The sequence below is a fragment of the Ammospiza nelsoni genome, chromosome 5 (genome assembly GCF_027579445.1).
Source record: "Ammospiza nelsoni isolate bAmmNel1 chromosome 5, bAmmNel1.pri, whole genome shotgun sequence".
Taxonomy (NCBI): Eukaryota; Metazoa; Chordata; class Aves; order Passeriformes; family Passerellidae; genus Ammospiza; species Ammospiza nelsoni.
The window spans coordinates 12,426,926-12,446,708 of NC_080637.1; the positions used below are offsets into that span (position 1 = coordinate 12,426,926).

The window sequence follows — 19,783 nt, forward strand, 5'->3', positions numbered from 1 at the left end:
TAAGCATGCAAAAACAAGCAAGATTTCGAAGTATTTTGCTAAAGGTTTGTCATATCATTTTAATAAACTCTATTTAATTAAAAAGCATGATACAGTCATTATTATATACTTAAACACAAAATACATTTCATTTCATCATCAGAAGCTTAGACTACAAAAGTCACTGCTGCAGTGTTTCCCATTTTAATGGGACAATTCACTGTAGCAAATCAGTCAGTGGAGTGCTTGGAAGACTTAAATTCTACATTTCCAAGAGCATCTCTTTTCACATATACTTTCCACAGATTATTAGCCAGATTTATAAAACTAAATTTGAATATAAACACTGTCACTCCACCACTATTCAAATAACTGTTTTGAGACAAAAAGTCTGATTTAATGCATTAAAATTCAAATAAAACTATGCCTAAATTAGTCAATGCATAAAAGTTAAAGAGCACCAATTAAGCACCATTTTGAAGTTTCAAATAAAAACAGAGCACAAATTTCTCATCTCTAGCAAAGCACAGACTGTAAACCCCTACTTTCTTTTTCATGCACATTCTCTACAGTAGTTTAACAGTCCTAAATGTAAGTACTAAACACAGACTATAAGTCTTTGACTAAAGTACTTTAACACAGACTATACCTTCTTCTTTTACCCCCTGTGCTGGGAGGTGGCTTAGGAGTTCTTGTGGAGACAATCTGACAGTGTACAGTCCCAAGCAGCAACATGAGCCATATTGGCCCAATGACTTCAGTCAGAGGTATATTATGTGGGCTTTGGGCTGTATAGAATAGCACTACAGCAGCAACTGGAAAAGAAGGGAAATGAAGTTGAGTTTAATGTCTGAAATGGCCAACTCATATGGCTTTTGTCAAAAACAAACCAGTCAGATGCAGACCTTTACCTGCATTTTAAGCCAATGCAGGTAATTCTGAGAGAACGAAATTATTATTTTCCTGAAAACCAGCAGCAATTAGGGTCTAAATAGCCGACTATTCTCTTAGTACCCATCTTTTCTTTCATACTTGTGATATCATAGGTATTGCTCAAAAAATGGAATGAAATAAGAGGGGAAGAACATTTGGGAAGTTGTATCTGTCATGAAACCATTTCAGCTATGGTGAAACATCAGTAGGAGACAAAACCAAAAAGTAAATATCATCCTTAAAGCAGCCCAAATAAATTTAATTCTGCATCATATGTTTTAACAAAGCACAACACAGCGAGTTTGATGAGACTTGAGACTAGAAACTCCTTGCACAGCAGAATGCATTTTAAACTCCATGTCCCAGCCAAGGGACAAAATTGCCCATATGGATGGGCAGCCATGCATAAGTACAACCCTATAAACATTTTATATATACTTCTGTGCATCTTTTTTAGCAGTGAGGAAAGATCAAAAGACAAACCATGTAAACTATGGGGTAGTCCAGCTGAAGTGACCAAGGCTCCAACTAGCACTTGTGGTTGGAAAAAGGGCCAGCTTCCAATCCCATGGCTAACTGTTAGTTTTGTAAGCCTATAACCATTTTCATATACAGCCAACAACCAGGCTCCTGCACCCAGAGCCCAAACACTCAGCAACATCTTTGCAGGCTCCAGGTCAACCTGAACACATCCAGCAGGTATGAAGCAGGAGGAAAAGGAACCCCTCTCATCTCTGCTTACTCTGTCCTTGCTCTGGCTTGAAGAGCTGTGATGCATAACTCAGCTGAGAGGAGCTATCAAGAGAAAAACAAAACCAAAGCAAACAAAAAACCAAAAAAAAAACCCCCAAAAATACCCACAGAAACTCCAAGAAACAATTCAGAAACAGATCTGGGAAACAATTCTCTATGCCTAACATCTGCACATCCCATGAGAACTTGGTTTTGTTTGTGCACTACTGAGAAGTGATAGTCCCATAATTTAGACCTATTTCTAGCACAAATAATTACAAGTTCAACAGCTGTCACCAGTTCTCTAGTGAAATTGACTGAAAAAATGCAGCCACATACAAAGCTGTGTGCCACATTCAAACATCTAAAATAAATCCCATGAACACCTAATATAGCAGATAACCTGGATGGAATGTTCTCCACTAAAAAGAGGTTTGATATGTTTTTCACTAACTAATCTTTAGCAAGGTAACCAGTATTAGAAACATAATGAACACAAAAAACAATGGAATAATTTTTGATTGTGGAAAACCTAATTCTAATTTCTCCTCTTTTTCCTAAATTAAAGCACGAAAGCTTTGCATGGAGCATTCTTTATTACTTTAAGTGGAGTACATTTTTGCTGTATAAGGTTTCTCAAAGACCACATGCAATGAGAAATCCAACTTATTAAAAATCAATAAAATAGGTACAGATAGCAAAAGTTAATGTTATCTCTTTCTAAATGAGCTTATCTGAGTTCCTCACACATACAATTAGCTCCATGAGGTATAAAATTGAAGAAGGAGCTGATTTTGGCTACTATCATACAATTTGGATAAACACATGAAATGTTTTGCAGTAGTAGGCCTACAAAAAATAATTTTAAAATTCGCTACTGCTACTTAAAAACATTAAGTAAAGCAGAGCTGTCTGGAAGAAATCATCTTCCAGAATACAAGAATCTGCAGATTGTAGATTCCTAACACAGTGTTTCACATACATTTAGAAAAATATTATCCATCTCCTGATCTTTTTAAAGTACAATAGGATGGAAATTCAAGAATTTATCTTTATCACAGTGTGACAATACATTCTAGATCGATTATCCAAGAATTGCTCCTATCAACAGCTAGGCAGAATTGGTTGGAACAGGATTTCTTACAGCACTTTTAATTATTTCTTTATGTATTTCCAGTATTTTGATCTCTGCTTTTCTAAAACACAGTGGCTTATTCTGTAAAACAGACACAAATGAAATAATATCACATTGAACAAAAAGCTGCCTCAGAGAAAGCAACCTTACATTTCAAAGGCCAACAAGCATTTCTTTTTAAAACATTTGGAGTTTGAAAATATTTTTAATACCGAATTTAAAAATGCATACATATATATTTATATATCTCACCACTACAACAAACAACCATTATATCACTATTAAAGTTTCTTGCTTTATACTTAAGAAATACACAAGAAACAGCAAGTTTGCATTTTATTTTCCCCTTAGAATATAAAAACATTTTAAGTTAAAAATGAGGTATTACTATATACTAGATAGATAAGGAAGTAGAAAAAAAAGGTTTTACTTCTATGTTAAGTCACTGGCCTGTTCCATGACCTTGAGCATAAAACATTTCTCTGTAGTTCTCTTATCACACATGGTGCTAATCACTTTACACTAATGGAAACCAATGCAAATAAACCCTGGAGTTTAAATCTACAGCCAAGGAAAATGTTTTTTTTCTGTAGATTTACATAAATGCTAGCAAGTACCCTGGCGAAGCTAATCAATTTTAAAGCAATAATTCCAAGCAATGAAATTCATAAATCTCTAGAAAATACTTTTGGTAAATTATTTAATTATGAACACATACAAATGAAATATAGCCAGACCATTTTACAACAATGTCAGTGAGAACCTGTCATGATGACAAAAAGTCCAAACTTCAATACAAAATCCAGATTCAGGGCAGAAATCTGGCCACTGGAATTCAAGGCAGTTTATTTTAATTTTCCATCATGGATTCTTGATCTTTTGGTGCTGCCTTACCAAAATTAGTAACTGAGCACACTTGCTGAGTAAAATAGAAGCAAACCTTCTATTTAAGTGCTTGGGGGGGAAGGGGGAGGGCTGTTTTGAATAGTTTCCAATAAGTAAATATGTCCATTTAATTTCTTTTACATGTTTATTCTAAGTCTTTTAATTTATTTCAAAAACTATCAAAAAATCTGCAGCTTATTCTGCACAGTTTCAATACCAAGTATTTTAAACAGTTGGGTTATAGTGTAATATGGAGTAGTATTCATTATTTCCTGCTATTTGTTAACTCACAATCACAGAAATATGTTGTCACATAACAGACCATGTGGATTAGGGAAATGATGCATTCCATCCACAGCTTAGTAAACCAGAGACCCAAAGAAATCAGAGAGGAAAAAGGCTAGCTCTAAGAAAGTCCTGTAATTCACGTCCTAAAAACTTGCTTGCACTCAGAAACCTCATTGTCTCACTGTTTTTCTACCTGTAGGGTCTTACAGAGGGGCCACAAATTAAGTGCCAGTATACATTTTTTAAAATAAATTTACAAATAGGAACACAAAAAAATTACTGCAATGGTGTTTCTCAGAATAACACACACATGAACATGATAACAAACCAACCACAACTTATGTATTTTACTACCTATATTACTATAAAAAAGATTAGAATTATTAACACTATAGGATCTCTTACCATAGCACAGACAAATGAGGAATCTATCTCAGAAATGGGGATAAAAAAGTTTTTTCAGAGAAGGCCACATGAGTATTTTTTTAGTACTGCAGGTCTTGAGGCACTGGCATGGTGAGATTAATTTTACACCTGCTAATAACATCACCACACAAGAGGTAGTGCCTTCTTTTTTTAACTCCATATATTGTTCCAATTAAAATTTCCAAATGATACAATGATTCACAATTGAGACGACAGATGGTGAATTTGAAAAAGTAATATTGCATGTTAATTGGATCTCAGTGGAAAATTCATTAGTCATTTAGCTTCTCAGGGTACTTATATTGCTCCCAACTTTCATTAACCTTCTGTTCCATATGTGTTGTACAAACTTCTGAAATACTTATTTGTTTGGTGACTTTCATACTGATAGACACTGACTCACTACATGACATTCTTCCCTTTCTAATTTTCCTCTTATGTGTCACATACAATTAAGGAACTCACAAAGTCAGATTGCTAGAACTCAATACTATATATCCCAAAAGCTGTGAACTGACTTCTCTTTGTTAACAGCTGTCCTGAAAACCTGAATTATATTCAGATGTGACAAACTAACATGTGCCAAATGCTGAAGAAAGCCTGTGAGGTGAGTGTTAAGTTTTTCATTATGCAACCTTTATATATGTAAAAGAAATGTTAACCAAGAGACATATGCTTGGGACTGTGTCATCCCAATATTTTATGAAAATACTGGAATAGACCTTAACAGCATGAAGTGAACCAAGCAGCACACTGCAGCTTCATATGGTTAAAATAAGGCATTCAGTAGAAGTTGATGCTGTAATCCAACTCTACCTTGGAGAAGGTAAAGAACAAGCAGCCAGAAAAAAATGACCCTTGATGTCACTTGGAGCCACCACTTGTAGAAGAATGGAAAGAAAACAACTCTCACGATTCCTTTGCGGGTCAAAGATGTCCAAGGACTTTCAGGTTTTGCTTTAGCAAAAGCAGATCCTTTAAAAAAAAAACAAAATAAATTTGAATTTATTTCATCATTATGGCTAACAGAAATCTCAGTTGTTCAATAGCAGAGTAGCTAAGACAGTGAAATGGTGGAAGTGCAAGATTTATTCAAATAATTGCATTTAATAACTGCTCCTTTAAATAACCATCTCCTCAATCCAAATACGGCATAAATTGTTGATGCCCTCTTGACTGCCATTATCAGGAACTTCTACAAATACCTGTCATTTCAGAATGTTTGAATAACAAAACATTGCCATGTCAAAATTATTCTAAAATGAATTATTAAAAATTGTTCTGTTTCATAGAGGTATCAGAAACTTTATATAAAGCAACAAGTCTCATGAAAACTCCACAGGCTGTGCAGGCACAGCAGAGTCCTTTCCCAACACAGAAAAGGGATCTAAAATACCAACACCTGTAAATTGCACCAGCCAGGTCCTTGAGGAAAATTGAATGAGGTTGGGAAGCACTGAAGTGAATCTGTCCAGCTGAGGACCAGCCCCAGGAGCAGGGAAGCCACCCCAAGAAAAATTTATCTATGTCTCCTTCTATACCATTTCTTATCTCTCATTCAAATGTCCTTTCTCTCCCATATCTCTCCATTTCTTTTTCTTCACAGCCAGAAAACAGTGTAAAATTTACTTAATGGGGATGTGACTTAAATTATGCAAAGTTATTGACTGAAAGGGCAACTACTGCATGCTGCTACACCATCCCCACGTCATTTACAAGCAGCACTGGCACTGGTGAGCTCTGTGCTGCACAGGTAAAACACTGCCAGCTCTGAAACTACTTTAATGCCATCTCAGACATCCATGCAGTCATTTAAATGCTATTCATGTACAACACTGCACTGAAAAGGTCCAACACTGTTAATTAGTTTCTTGTAAGTTCAAATAGTTCAAATGTTATTTGATTTTGTTCCTCTCTCACACATTTCCATTTTTAAAAAATTAAACTGTTAGGTGATGTGAGAACAGCAATCTGCACAACCACAGAGCAGATCAAAGAGAAAATGGGAGGAAGCAGCCCAAATAAAACTTTGCAGGGTCCTTCCAGGGTTCTCCTCACAGAGCCATCACTGGAATCAGCGGCCCAGCCCAGGCCATCTCCATGAAGCCAGAGCAGGAGAGAGGCAGAAAAGCAGGTGAGAACTTAAACCATGGCATGGACACCATGACCAGGTGTGAACCCTCACCATGCACTGCTGGGAGCAGCTCTCCAAGTCACCCTCCAGACGAAAAGGGACCCTGCCTGAGGGGTGGGACTCACTGTGGGATGCCAGGGAAAAGCAGCTCAGATGGCACAGCACTTGTAGGGCATTTAGGGGAGAATCCAGGGGTGGGGGAAAGAAATGGTTTGGGCAATTTAGGGAGGAACAAGTGCTGTGAAATTGAGGGCTAAGGGGATAAAAAGGACTGGTCACACGAACAGCCACTGCCCAGAGCGCCGTGTGTCTGGCCATGTCACAGGAACTGCTCAGCACAGCCTGGACTCACTTCTCCCTGAAACCCCTGGGCTCTCCTGGGCCAGGGGCTGTCTGCTGTGTGTCCAAGGACACCAACATGGGGCTGAGCCATGGAGCTGAGCGCCAGCACTGGCCATTATTGCCAGAGCTGGGAGGAACCATGTGGCCATGGCGTGGCCGTGGTGCCGGCAAACCCAGGGAGGGCGGCACAGCCAGGGCAAGGCCAGAGCTACCATCGGGCATGAGGATCCAGGGACAGAGAGGGTGAAGCTCCAGGGACTGAGGGGGCTGAGGCTCCAGGGACAAAGGGGGCTGAGGCTCCAGGGACTGAGGGGGTGAGGCTCCAGGGACAAAGGGGGTGAAGCTCCAGGGACAAAGGGGGGTGAAGCTCCAGGGACAAAGGGGGGTGAAGCTCCAGGGACAAAGGGGGTGAAGCTCCGGGGACTGAGGGGGTGAAGCTCCGGGGACTGAGGGGGTGAAGCTCCGGGGACAATGGGGACGAGGCTCCGGGGACAGAAGGGGAGAAGCCCCAGGGACAATAAGGGTGAGGCTCCAGGGACGATGGGGGTGAGGTTCCGGGGACAATGGGGGCGAGTAGGCCTCTGGAGGCCAAGGCTGGGTGTGAGGGTGCCCAACCTGCACTACCCAGCTTCCTGTGCTGGCTGCTGGGCTCATGGGTAAAAACACTAAATAATGTTTTCCCTAGCCTTCACAAGGCATATGGGAAATTACATACAGATAAGAATAATTTAAGACAAAATAAAGACTTTAAGAAAAGTCTCATGTCATCTGACCTTCTGTTGCCATGTTGTTATTTAAAACAGGCAAGAAACAATCAAGGCCTATACATTTTTACCCTCCAGAAATTTCAATGTAACATTCCCTCCAGATGTCAGAAGACTTAAAAGAAGTCTAATTGCCTGGCAGTAGGAGTAAAACTAGTAAACTAGTAACTCTAAAATTATATAAGACCATGCACAAAACAATAATAAAATTATATAAGACAACTAGTAACTCTAAAATGATATAAGACAATGCACAAGTTTCTTTCCTCTTTTTTTTCAAAATCCAGACCTATACAACAAAATTTAAATTAAATAATTAAATTCTTAATATTGCAATTTAATCTTAATATCATTATTTAACAATGTTTTCTATCCACCTGCTTTAGGGAAGAGCTATGTAGTGTTGGCTGTGTTTTGTTTCATTTGGGTTTTTTTTAAACCTACTAATCCACTTTTGTTACAAGACATAGGATGGCTGTTATTTAATACTGAGAAATTCAGCTTTTTCTAGCTCAGAACTCACCTCTTACAAGATCAACATCTATGAGGTCTGGTTTCACATGTCCTGTTTTCTTTGGTTTGTTTCTCAAACCCTGCAATAGATAAATACTATCAAAATACTTTCATGTAGATGACAGACATTACAAAAGACAAAAATATCTATGTGGTCAGTAATTGCATTTAACCTATACTGCTACTGAAAATTCAGACAAACATGTCAACTTAATAAATTTAAATTACTATAAACTAAGCATTCCAAATAACAATGCACAATGGATGCCTTTTACACACTTTAAAATCTATATAAAACCCAATTACTGACCCACCAGACTATTTTTCAAACAGGCACTGAGCACTCATAGCTTTGCATTATGCAGACAATGTATGCACACACTTGCAAGAATTAGTAATATATTTCTAGTAGCTTTGCAGAATTTTTGCAACAAATTACATTCTTGAACCTCTTTTCTCCTTAGATGTCTAACTCAACTTCATAAAACTCTTACACTGCAACTCCTTAATTCCAAATCCAGATAGCAAATCACACTGCAATGTAGGAGGCAGTAATCAACAAGCTCTCAGAAATCCAAATTCTAGGAAAGTATTGAATTTTTCCTCAGTACTGAATATAGATTAGCCAATTAAAAGGAAGGGGAAAATCCCACACAACAGAATGCAACAGGAAGAAAAGCAAGCTTATTTTTTTCTTTAAGAAGCAGCATCTTCGATCACAGAAGAACCAAACTCGCTGGCAAAGCTTTCAAGTTTGTTTTTAATGCTAAAATGTGATGCTGTACTCTCAAGGCTTAAAGACAGCTATGAGTTTATTCTGCTCCCCTTAGCTTAGATTCTTGGTCACATTAGACAGTAAGGAAATCATAGCATACAATTCATAGCAAGTAAAATAAAATATTTCAAAAAATATTTAGGATACAAATGAAATTATTATGAAAACCATTTAACTGTTCTCATTCAAAAACCATGTAAATTGGTGAACTGTACATTTCTACCATTGCCAAGGCTCATCCATGTGTAAAAACACTACTAAAACATAAACATTAGGTATAAATGGAAGCATATAAATGAAATTATTGTCAATGAGAAACAGATCAGAGAAATCTGGTAGTGTTAATCTTTGTAAGAATAATATCAAGCAAAATGTTCAACTGAATGCAGCTCAAAATATTTCTCACATCTAAATTAAACTGGATTTCTTTTTTATGCAGAAATGAAGATAAAAAAATCAAACTGAAACAAGCTAGATATGTAGTCATTACCTATTGTGTTTGTTAGAAAAATGAGTTTACTTGAAACAAAAAAAAGAATTAATACACAACTGAAACATGAATAGGACAAAATGTGCTCCGAGGATGAAAAATAGACATAACCAGTTGTATTTTAAATGCAAACACTATAAAGACCTTATAATGCAAGATTTTTACAGAACTGCAGTAATTTTATGTGGAATGAGAAAAGAAACCCATAATTAGAATTGGAAATTACCATAATTCTAGAATCAGCTACAGATTCTTGTGAATTTTCCATAAGTGAGCCACTCCATTTCATAAAGAAAACTGAGGTTTAAAAAGAAAATGCTGAATGGTGTAGTCACTTTCAAATGTATTAGTGCTTATGGACCACAAGATCTCTCTTGAAAGTCTAAATAAAGATGTGCCTCTTGGAAGAAATAATCTCCAAGAAACACATGCTCAATCTTAGGACAAATTTACCACTGTGGCTCAAATTATGTTTTCATGTTAAAGAAAGAACTCTGAAAAATCTAAGTCAAGAGTACAACTTGATGTGACCTTCAGAGGAAAAGAAATGGTGAATCATTTTTTAAAAATTCCATTGGACAAACAGTACTTTCAGGTCCATGGACTTCACTGAGTTGGCTCCTGAACTGTTTGCCACATATAGTAGAAGCATTCCATTTATTCAGATGCAATTCCTACACTTAATGCATCACAAATCTCTAACATACATGGAAAACAGCAGTTTCAGACTAGGGTTATTTAAAAAAATATTCAGTGTTTCATAATGCTCAGACCCATCCAGTTAATTCATATAATTTCTATTCAGCACCAAACACTTTTCAGGTAAGCATTAGCAAAAGAAGGTTTAAGTAAGAACACTTTAAAAATAATTGTTATTATTGTAAAAACTCTTTTACACAAATTTTAAAATTAATCTTAATAGATCCTATTACAGTTATAACTAAATTATAAACGTGTAATAAGAGAAATGTATTTTCTACTACAATATATGAATTTTTCAGATTTTTAGTGATGTTAATCTATAAATCATTACATAATCATTTCTAAATTTATAATGTCAAAGTGTTCTGTAGGAGCTCTGAGATTAAAGCACTTCTGTGCAATCCCTGAACTTAGTCACATGCCTTGGTGTTACCCAAATTGCACTTCACTCAGTCAGCCCAAACTCAGACACCACCATAATTTTTTAGTTATTGGACTCCTGAGCCAAACAAGATGCTATTTGCAGTCAGCATTTTTTTGCAGTATTTGCAGTAACTATTTGAGTAACATGCTATCACACAGCAGTTAATTAATGAACTCCTCTCAGAGCTGTGATGGTTTCATGGCCATGGGAAGGACCCTTCAGGCAACCTGAGGCTCAGCTGTGCTGCTGAAATACCATGGGGTCCAACTCAGAGTGTGTATTTCTGTACAAAAACTCTGTAGCTCAGGTCAGGAACAGCTCCCACAGAAGCCAAGCAAGCCCCCACATACAGTTTTAAGTCCTGCAGAGTGAAAAAACCCATCCCTGAGGAAACTGAAGCAATGTCCATTTTACTGATGTTAAGTAATAGCAACACCTTGAAACTCATGCAGAAATAGCACAATACTTCCATGCAGTGTCGGAGGGGGAAAAAAGGTTAATTGCAAGAAAATGTTGACTAAATTAACACCATGGGTATTTCATATACAACCCACAGAACTGGACTTATAGGAGTGATTCCTTTACTTCCAAAGCAATTTAGCAATGTGACAGACACTGATGGTACTGTTAGTTAAACCAAAATGCACAGAACACTGTTAAACTGCTTGTTCACAGAAACAAAGCCTGAGGTACTTACCAGTCTAATAAACTGTACAAAATAATGACAGCATCATAAAGGAGGGAAAGTAAACTGCAGGTATAAGGTAACTAACTGAAAGCAAAGAGAGCTCAGATAACTGACATTAGAATTCATCACAAACAAAAGTGAAAGACAGAGGTATTAACACAAGTGAGCCCGGTCTTAAGATAAGTGAAAAGAAAAAAAGTACTGAGATACAGAAAGATGCATCACACTAAATGGTGCAGAGTTATTAATTATGTAAAATAAATAGAGCATAGTACACTGGTTACATTTGGTTACACTCCAGAAGTCTAGTTTTACTTTACCAGTATTAAATACCACCACATACAATTTAAATTACTTCAGCATACACAACCACAAAAAAAAAAGCTGCATTATTACCTTTATTTCTCTTTGCTCTACTGATTTTTCCCATATTTGTTGATCATATGCTCCAATCTAAAAAGAAAAAAAACCTCTACATTAGGATTTAAAAGATATTGATCAAACAAAATCAAATCAACCTTCAACAAGAGAAGCATGAAGCCAGCAAGTTATTTCCTTGGGGAGTTTACAAAGAAATTTTTATCTTCTCCATTCCATCTTGGCTGGACAGGATCAAGCTAATCTGTAATGGAACTGTGACAGAGGGGAGAGCTGGGCCTCACACAGCCCCAGCCTCAGCCCAGGACTTGTGCAAGCCCGAGCACTGGGAAGATCACACTCCCTCCACCCCAGGTCAGGACTGCAGCCTCCACGAGAGAGAGCAGAACTACGGCAGCTACACTGACATGGTCTTTCAGATAACTTCAAAAGAAATATGCACATCTAGTTGAACCCATACCCTCAATTTATTTTTTTTTAAACTATCTATAATTCCTATTCCACTCCACTCACTTTTAAAAGCAGATGGTATTAGCTTTATCTCTTGACAGTGCACAGCAACCAGATATATGGTCAGGCTGGTAATCAAGCAGCTTATAGCCCAGGGGGAACTCAATGGATATCAAGAAACAGCACTTTTCCCCATTGACTGTCAGATATTTACAGGAGGGGCAAGCTGAAACTTCAGGATTTAAGATGGTGACAAGAACAAGTCAATATATGAGACAACATATCCAAGTCTTGTAAGAAGTTATCAAAGATCATCAGATTGCTTTGAACTCTACACAAACATTATTTCTAGACAATAATCAGTAATAATCTCTTTTACTATGGTGATTTTAAAGCCTTGCCATCCCAGCTGCTCTACCTGGACACATAAATCTTGTGTATCTGGGGATTGATTCACATCACACACTCTGAGCAGTTAAGTGTAAGATCACTTTAAGGTCACAACAGAGAGACAGATGCAGTTCCTGGGACTCACAGCTCCTTTTCCAGCCTGCAGAAGTGACAAGCAGCTCAGTCAGACACCTGACAGAGAGGAGAGAGGAACAACTGCCATCACCTGTGCAAAGCTGCACAAATTCCATCTTACTGCAAGGGTGTGACTCCTCCTTCCAGTTCACAGCTGCAGCAGACATGAGACCCTAGCACAAGCACACACACCTTGTACAAGAAATCACTGTTTTCATTTTTTCTTTTAGTATTTCAACCTTCAGCATTAATGTAGATGTTATAAAAGAAAGACAGAAAAAGTCATTCTTAATTAAAAAGACTCTTTTAACCAAGGATCCAACATAAATGCAAAAAAATACTCAGGGAAATCAACACACACCTACATAAACAAAGAAATCTAAAGGCATCTTCTGTGCCTCTAAACCTGACCAATTAGTGGAAATAAATAAACATTTAAAAAATCTAATTTAGAAGAGTAAATCCCAAAGCATATCTAAGATTGAAAATGAGAACAACAAACTGAATTACTCTTTCCCAAATTTAAATTATGTTTCCCATTCAAAAGTGCTAAACAATTTCTATAGTTTGCTACTTAAAAACTTTGCAAAAGAAGCAATCTACTGACTTTTTAGTAATAATAAATACTTTACACTTTGCATTTGGAAAAAAATAAAAGAATCTGTGGAAAATAATTAGGGAGTCAGACACAGTAGTGGGCAGAATTAAGCACTTACTACAATTAAAGTAATTAAACCAAAGGAAGTTTAACAGCTAACTCCACCTGGATAACAGCCAGCAATTAAAAAGTCAATATATTGAATAACCACTCCACCCAGGCATTTACAGCTAAATGTTCTGGCTTTTTCCTCTAAATACATTTCAAATGAAATTTCAGGCCTTTCTGCTTTTCATTAAATTTGCTAAGAAGAGCCTGAGTAAAATTTGTGTGCTGCACAATATTGTGTCCTCCCCTCCCCAATTCCAAAAAAAATTCCTTCTACAAGGACAGAAGGAGGGATGCAAGTCTGTGTCCCTCTTAAGCAACAACCAAACAAGGAAGAAAAGCCTTTGTGCCAATAAAGCTGCAAAGCAAACCCCATAATTCCATTCATTGCTGAAACTAGTTTAGAGTTGAAAGTCATTAAAACAGTGTTCTTCTTTTAGACAAATACCAGACCATTTGTTAAAGGAATTATAGGAAACAGACTCCAGAAGACATCTAACATAAGGAAGTCAACTGATTTTACATTTTTATTATATTTTCCTACAAATATTTCTTTTCCCTCTTTAGACAGCAGCTTCCATCTCCACAAAAAGACAAGCAGCAGGAATTTTGCCATTTCTCTTTTAACACTGCTCTACAAAGCAATTATTCCATCAGGAGGTAAAATAAGAGATTCAGAACTATTTTAAAGGGCAGGGTCCTTTACAACCGTTTTACTGGAGAAGTGGATCTGTCCAGCCACCTCTGATCAACTTTAGTTATTGACAGCTGAGCACAGGAGTGTTCAGCAAGGCATGCTGGTAGGAACTGAAAGGAAAGGAAGAGAGAATTGCAGACAGCAAGTACCATTACAGCCTCTCACACAGTTTTTGTTGTTGTTTGGGTTTTATTTTTTAATCTACTTCATATCACCTCTTCAGGTTTTAACAAAGTTTAAGCAGGTGTGTGTGCCACTCAGCACATCAAATTCCAACCTGATACTCAACCTTCCTTCTCAACATCTGCATAAGCATCCCTCTGAACTTCTCTTCCAAATGTATCAGATGAAAATACATGAAAACAAAGGCAACATTATAAAGTAGAATACTGGATACTGGCACACTTCATTTCCCACATTAAACAAAAATAGGAAGAACTAGTGTCACTCAGGCAAGTGAAAACCACAGGCATTTTTTTTTCTCTCCCTTATGTCAGGAAAGCAGATTTAGTGTTTGTGAAATGTGTCCTGCAGAATTCATTGAAAGGTACATTTTCATTTACAACAAAATTATAACATATAATGATTACCAGAGACACTAGACATGTATATGAATTAAAATGAACATAATTTGTGAATGAATTGAAGAAGGTAAGTTAATACTAGCAAACCTTCCTAGTTTTAAATTATTGAGTACACCAGTGGATTCCAGCTTCAAAGAGTTTGGATTTACAAGTATTTGCATTTGAATTCTGTTTTATGTTAAATCTAATGTAAATCTAAAACAAATATAGGCTCCTGGCTATTCATGTATTTCCTTACAACTGCACATACCTGCAGGACACGGAAAAGAAGCCTAGCACCTAATCTAGCACCAAAGAAATTAAGCTCTAAAGGCAAGTAAAAGGAAGGAATAACCTTCCAGAGATAAGATCAGGTTGGAACCTGAATAATTTAAATAAACACAAAACTTGCTCAAGGAAGGTCTCCCTCAATAATCAGCTGACCCAGGGCTCCTCCCTGGCCTTGGCTGGAGCTGCTCTGCCAACAGGAATGCCCTGACCAACTCCAGTGCCCATTTACTGCCCTCCCACTGTGCCTGGAGCCTTATCCCTCACAGCTGCAAATTCTGCACCATCCCTGGGAGAAAATGTAAAGTACAAAACACAGGAGTCAAAAAAGGTCCCATTTTTAAGTACACAATTGTAAGAAATGCTTCTGAAATCTCTTCGAGACTTAACACAAGACTCTTTGTGATACTTTCAATCCATCAGTCTACCCTACAGTGGGCAATAAACTTCTCTTAAAGTAAACTATAAAACACAATATCCCAATTTCAAATTGACTTCACACAAAAATTTATTCTAATTTAATTTATGAAATACCTAATCCAAACTTGTACTCTATAGCATTTTTTATTTGTTATGGCTTGGCAGAAATAAATTTACAGAAAGTCAGATATCAAGCCTATTGTCTCATTTTGAAATGCAACTTTTATCACCAAGCATCAACACAACCTTGTTACAGGAAACTTGTCAGTAATATGCTACAGATATTAAAAACTGTGCTATAACCTATCTGTAGCTGAGTTAGATAAAGTAGTAATGTCATTTTATACACAGATGTAATTTTTAAATCGTGCACCCCAGGTCTACTCAATGCCAAGATTTTATCCAGTCTATCCAACTCAGCTACCTCTAAAATTCTGAAGATCCCACACCTCAATAAATACCAAGTAAAGAAGATAAAAGGGATTCTGTTCATTTATGCATTTGCAGAATTAGCAACCATTCTTCAAGCAACTATAAAAATTTTGAGAATATAAGGAATTAAATGCAACTGAAAACCGTAGCAGTCTTTCACAACAGAGAAGCAGGTGTTTAACATCCTAAATTAACAGGGTATAATAAACTTTTTTGAAAAAAATTTCTTGAAAAAAATTTCCTCACAAGTAATCATTTTAAAAAAAAATCTAACTTATATGTGACTTGGCATGGGAAATTACAATTATACATTTGGTAAACTTGACAAAGCCAGCTCTTGACTGAAAGATTAAATAAATTTGAGATCCTTTTTAAGGGCAGACTCATAACATTTTCTGGGTTTAACAGAAATGTGCATCTCTTGCAATTATCTAAAAATAACTGCACTTAGTCTTGCCCAATCAAATACGTCAGGAAGCATTTGATCAAATTTCTTCATACATGTGAAATCTGGCACCTGTACAGCTTGGCTGTATAACAGCAATAGCAATTAGCTTAAGTGAAGAGTTAAGCTATTGAAAACTCAGCAATATTTAGTTCAAAGCACAGTGGAAAGGGCTTTAACACCGCTCAGTGTTTCTTCCTGGTGCCTTTCTCATAGTGAGCCACGTGTGCATCAAGATTGAATTTGAGCTTTGTGAATGACACTGATATTCACTTTAAGCTAATGTAGTGATGCTATCAACCTGTAGCCCAATACTCACAAGGCCCTTCTGATTCTAATGGAATTGATCAATATTTCAAGAGGCATTTATAATTTATGAGCATGAAGACTAGCAAAGATTATAATCCTAAGAATACATAGTATTTCCTCTTGGATCTTAAAACTTTAATGTTTACCAATAATGAAACTGGTGTGCTAAACTTTGCTCTTTAAAACCTCTGAGCACTTTTACAAGTCACATCACAATGGTATTACAAATCCAGAATATGTAAGATCTGGAGTTCAGTAAATAAATAACAAAGTTGTTTCCTTGGAGTGTCTGATACCTTATTAAAGTATTTTGTGCTGAAATATTAGCTAATATGTTTTATTAACTTCTACAGTCCAACATAATTTAAATAATTGTATGATTTTCTGTATCAGTTTTAGTATTAAGGTATCCATATATAAATAATTTCTATGTGGGCAGTACTACTAATTTTTACAATATGTCTCATTTTCTCAAAACTTAGAACAGGATTATTAAAAGTTATTTTCAGCTCCAGTTTGTTTCTTACATGAGCTTGCAGTAAAGGTAATACTCAGTAGCCCAGCAGTATAATTATCCTGTTAGAGTAGATCTCTAGATCTCTAGTCTTGGGATGGGGTTTTTTCTGGATATTTTTCATTTTCGAGGGTGGCAAATTTTCTTCAACTTTGTTTATGGTGGATATGTGGACTGGACAAGCTAAACTAAGACAAACTTAGCTGATAAACCACAGATAGAAATGACTATAGAACAGTTGTACACTGTCTGTTAACAGCAAAGATTTTAGTAACTTTCAGTCAAATGGAGAAGGACAGTGAAGGGATTAAGGTTCTATATCCTAAGGCACAGAATTTATAACTGCTGAATCATTACTTCTGATTTTAAAATATCCCAATACCCCTCCCTTCTTCTTGTCTGGTGCCAGAGGGAGAGCTGAAATCAGCTATTTAGAGTAAAATTAAGCAATCAATTCAAACTTTAATAAGAGTTATTTATTATTAACTATTTGAATTGCCAACTAATGACCCACTTAAATTCTTTCAATAACTGCAACAGCACTGTATTTACAGCCATTTCACTGAACAGTAATTTTGCTGAGGCTTACTTTAGAGATACCATCCCTTTTAGAGTCCAATAAAAGCTAATTAAACATTTATCAACTACATACTAATGGTTTTTTTCTGAATTATTCTTTACAGATTAATTCTTCTTAAGATCTGTCAGCCATACTTATTTATTGCCCTGAGTAATACTTTACAAATTTTAAGGTATCTACGAAAACCACAAAACATTTCTTTTCATCACACAATTAAACATAAAGAAAAACTATACACAGAAGAACAGCTGGAAACCAGATTTGTAGGTTAAACTAAATGAGAGTAGAGGAATAACCAAAGGTACACACAGCACCCAGGTGCTGTCTGAGGTGAGCTGGCCAAGAGCAATCCCTTTCCTGGGTCCATGCTACACTACTGCTAACAACGCCCAGCTACTCTCCAAGTGTTAAGGATTTAACTCTGAAACATTTTATTTTTTTTTTAATGATAATGTAGTTGCACAAAACAAAACAGCCTCATGATGTAACTGGGAAAAGAAAATCCCTCTTGACAGGCTCATTATTCAGTATAATTCCCTGAAGACCTCTGAAAATCTAGCAAACTTTCCTGGTGTTGCAACTTGGATTTTAGAATAGCATTGCCCTGATGTCCCTGATCATTTCCACTTCCCATTGCATGCTTTCCTTGCTGCCCCTGCATTTGTCTGGGTGGCTAAAATATCAATCAGATCACACAGGAGAGAAAAGAAAATGTTAGGCTATAATTTCCAATTAAACAATTTAAGAACCAGAGAATCCTTCCCAAGACAGAGGGATTTAATCTCCTTGCTCCCCTGCCATTAGATAGTTCATCTCCTTGTAGACTCACAGTCTTCCTTTTAGCTGGATGAGTTTCCTGACCAAATTCAGTAAACAAATGTATGGCAGTCTGTGGGAAGGCAAAGCAGGAATGGGAGCCTACAGGCAGGCAAAATGCAAGCCTGCTTCATTCAGCCACAGCCCCTGCTGGAGCTCTCTTTTGCATCAGATTCAGAAACCAGTTTTGTCTCACCAAGCAAGGCACTGAAGGTAAATCCCCACTAGTTCAGGCAACTGCTTGAGTACCAAATGTGGAAAGAAACTCTATCTGAACACACATTTTCTTCCTCCATGCTCTGACAAATGCCAGCTCCAACACTCATCAAATTTCAGCACTTGAAGTCAGATGTTTTCAATTCAATGCAGTTTCAGCATCCAAAGTTTTAGCTAAAGTAGCCATACAGCCTGTCCATTTGGCAAAACCTGCCTTTGTGCCAGGGTGAATAATGCATCATGAGAATTCAGTGCCAAACAGGAAATCAGCTGGTTTCAAGGCAGGATATAATCATCATTTAACTCCTCCTTTATTAACTTAACACAGGGACCAGGTAAGGAAAGTTAAAGCACTGATAGAGTTAAACGTGGGCAGGGATCTCAAGGGCAACACAACAAGCTTCTACAGGTTTGTTGATGACAGAAAGAATGCTAGGAAAAATGTGGGCCCTCTGTGGAGAGAAACAGGAGAGCTGGTTACCAGGGACATGGAGAAGTTTGAGGTACTCAGATATTTTTGCCTTGGCCTTCACTAGCAAGTGCTCAAGTTGAAACCTGCTTTAGTGGAAGCTGTCCCTGTCCATGGCTGGGGGGTTGGAAAATGATGAATTTTCAGGTCCCTTACAACCCAGGCCATTCCATCAATCTAAATAGGCAAGTGTAATCTTCGACTGATGAGCTGTAAAACACTGAATATTAAGATCTTAAAGCAGTACCAATAGAACTCTAATTTTGCCCTTTAAAGCCACGAGAGAAAAACATCTCATTTGTTTTATTGTGCCCTTTAACAGATGTACCCAAGGGACACCCAGGGCAGCAGAAAGCTGCATTGGCAAAGTCAAATGATGTGCAATCAGGTGCAGGATTCAGCCTCAATTCAATAAGTTTCATTCTGCCTTCCCCAACAACCATCCTCAAGAGAAGGAACAACATAATTGTACAAATTTGTTGGTAATATTGCAGGAGAAGGAGTTTCCCATTCTAGCAGCAAGGCTTCTGTAAGGGTTGAAAACCAGAAAGTTGTTAAGGTAAATTTACATATCTTCTCCAAATGGGAAACTAGACCAAAATTCCCTCTATTATTACCTGTAAAGCTTGAAAGTATTTTAAGAAATTAATGCAAAAAGTTACAGGCAATAGAAGCAGTATTTTAAATTATTCATAGCTTTATTATTTTTAACATCAATTACTGTCACTCAGGCAGTACTTCAAGTACATATATAGTATCAGTATC

At 36.9% G+C, this 19,783-nt stretch overlaps 1 protein-coding gene across 2 annotated transcripts in view; it reads right to left on the bottom strand.

Moving 5' to 3' along the window:
- The window catches only part of PHTF2 (putative homeodomain transcription factor 2), a 97,123-nt gene that overhangs the window by 25,455 nt on the left and 51,885 nt on the right, over positions 1 to 19,783 (bottom strand). For both annotated transcript variants that reach the window (XM_059472249.1, XM_059472250.1), the window contains exons 3-7: positions 11,607 to 11,663; positions 11,220 to 11,231; positions 8,142 to 8,211; positions 5,195 to 5,353; positions 629 to 794 (exon numbers count right to left, since the gene is read on the bottom strand). In XM_059472249.1, coding sequence (XP_059328232.1) covers positions 629 to 794; positions 5,195 to 5,353; positions 8,142 to 8,211; positions 11,220 to 11,231; positions 11,607 to 11,663 — 464 coding nt within the window. The remainder of the gene's footprint in view (positions 1 to 628; positions 795 to 5,194; positions 5,354 to 8,141; positions 8,212 to 11,219; positions 11,232 to 11,606; positions 11,664 to 19,783) is intronic.